Here is a 2250-nt window from a genome sequence, read left to right on the forward strand (position 1 = left end):
TCAGGGGGCCTGGGTATCAGCAGCTGGGCATCGGGCAGCTTGGGCCTCGGCGGGCGGGTTGGGCGGATTGGGCCTTGAGGGGCCTGTGCCTCGGGGACCGGGCTGAGGGTGGGTTGAGTCTCAGGGGCACTGGTCTTTGGTGACCGGGCCTCAGGGGCACTGAGCCTCGGCGACTGGGCTACACGGCGGGTTGGGCCTTGAGGGCCCTGGACCTTGGCAGTGACCGGGCTGTGGGCTGCCTGGGCCTCGCGGCGGGTAGGCGATTTGGGCCTTGGTTGAGCCTGGGCCTTTGTGACCAGTCTGTGGGCGGTTTGGGCCTCGGGGAAGGCCTTGGCCTCAGTGGGCGTGTATCTGATGACGTAAAAAATGCCTCTCTCAGTCTCTCTGTACCGTGGGTACCCCCAATTTCCTGATATCCACGCCAATATCCCTATTTGTTTGGATTTGCCAATTTATGCTTCCTTTTCTCTGGAAATGCAGCCTTCTAAATGGGGTTGCTCTAGCCCTGCACTCCAAGGTCCACAGGGAGCAGAGGCACTTGCCGGCATGGGCACGGGGAACGGGAGCCGCGTGCAGGCAGGCAAAAGCTCAAAATGCCTGTAATTCCTCAGCAATTTGATCTTTCAAAAAATGAGTTCAGAATGTTGAAATATAAGATCTTATGTTTGCTCAAAGTCTGTCTGTCTGCTAGACAGAGATTTCCTATGTGCGATTCTGACCCTTTTCCCCGGAGCCTGCCCTACCTGAACTGCCTGGTCTGGGAAGCTCCAGAAGTCCCCCTCCTCTGCATTTTAAAATGTCAAAGTGCTTTCCTTCTGTTTCTCCAATAAGGATTTACAGGTTCAAAATCCTATGCAGGGTTGCTATGAGTTGGAACTGAGATAACAGCACTTAATAACAACAACAAGTATAAAGATCTATTTGACGATAATCCGTGACTTGAAACACTGAAAACTGGGTGATATACTATGAATACCAGTTTTATTTCAATTAGACTAGAGATTCCTTCCTGTAAATATTCATATTCTAGTGAAAATTACTTTTACAATGATATTTGCTTACATAGTTATAAACATCAGATTAACCAGCCATAAATTTCAGAGATGGCCAGTTAAAATCTTTGCTGATATTAAGTGAGTGATACAGCATTTTACAATCTGAATATGAAATCCTAAAGTAAACAATATGGCTATGTTCTCTTACAAAGAGGATAGTTTTGTACTTTAAAATTGTGCACTGCACCTAGTTCTACAGTAAGTTTTTCCAGTTATCCTCCAATTTAAGAAATACCACTTTTTTAAACTTTAAGGGAATAGGCTGTCAGTTGTTAGTTGCCACTGAGTTGATTCCAATTCATGGTGACCCCATTTGTGGCAGAGTAGAACTGTGCTCCAAAGGGGTTTTTCAATAACTGACTGTTCTGAAGTAGATCAACAGGCCTTTCTTTCGCGGTGACTCTGGGTGGACTGGAAACTCCTGCCTTTTGGTTAACCGCCTAGTATGCTATTTGCACTAGGCATGGATTCCTACGGGAAATACTTGTTGTTGTTAAATGCCGTCGAGTTGGTGCCAAATCACAGTAGCCTGTTTAAAGTTTCCAAGGAGCAGCTGGTGGGTTTAAACCACTGACCTTGCAGCTAGCAGTCCAGTGCTTATCCTACAGCACCACACCTGGACTCCTAAAGAATTATCTTCAAAATGACTTCATATATCAGTTCTTAAAAAATGAAATACTGCTATCTTAAAATTAAGCCACAAAATATTTAAGATGAAGAATTTGCATCCAAGTCACAAATATTACACACTCTTGTTTTAATGCAAAATGGCCTACAGAGCTATTTTCTAATTACTTACAAAGTTGTTATAAGCAAAGATAGGTGGTAATAATAAACATACCTCAAGAGATGTTTATTGTCTATAAGCACTTTCAGATAATCTGCCAGTTTCTTTTGCATGAGTGCAAGATAAAGCCAAGCTCTTCCTCTTCCCACAGCTGTCCTAGAATTAAATAAGACCATCAGACTGCTGTAGCATGACTGACAAATACACAACCCCAAAGGGGGAAAAAAACAACTCAATTTAGCCACAAAGATATACACGCCCATATATACACACTTGTGAATGCACAACACATTGTGAAATTACTTGCCTGGCAGAGGTGGAAGAGTTGGGGTGAATGGAGACATTGTTCAAATTTTGTACCATGGCATGTATATATATGTATGTATATATGTATGTATGTATGTATGT

The 2250-nt window shown here is 43.9% G+C and overlaps 1 protein-coding gene across 1 annotated transcript in view; it reads right to left on the reverse strand.

The window, feature by feature from the left end:
* The window catches only part of RUFY1 (RUN and FYVE domain containing 1), a 107251-nt gene that overhangs the window by 78674 nt on the left and 26327 nt on the right, over nucleotides 1-2250 (reverse strand). Inside the window, exon 4 of the mRNA XM_006874453.1 lies at nucleotides 1897-1998. Within this exon, the coding sequence (XP_006874515.1) occupies nucleotides 1897-1998 (102 nt within the window). The remainder of the gene's footprint in view (nucleotides 1-1896; nucleotides 1999-2250) is intronic.

The sequence above is a fragment of the Chrysochloris asiatica genome, unplaced genomic scaffold (assembly GCF_000296735.1).
Source record: "Chrysochloris asiatica unplaced genomic scaffold, ChrAsi1.0 scaffold00279, whole genome shotgun sequence".
Taxonomy (NCBI): Eukaryota; Metazoa; Chordata; class Mammalia; order Afrosoricida; family Chrysochloridae; genus Chrysochloris; species Chrysochloris asiatica.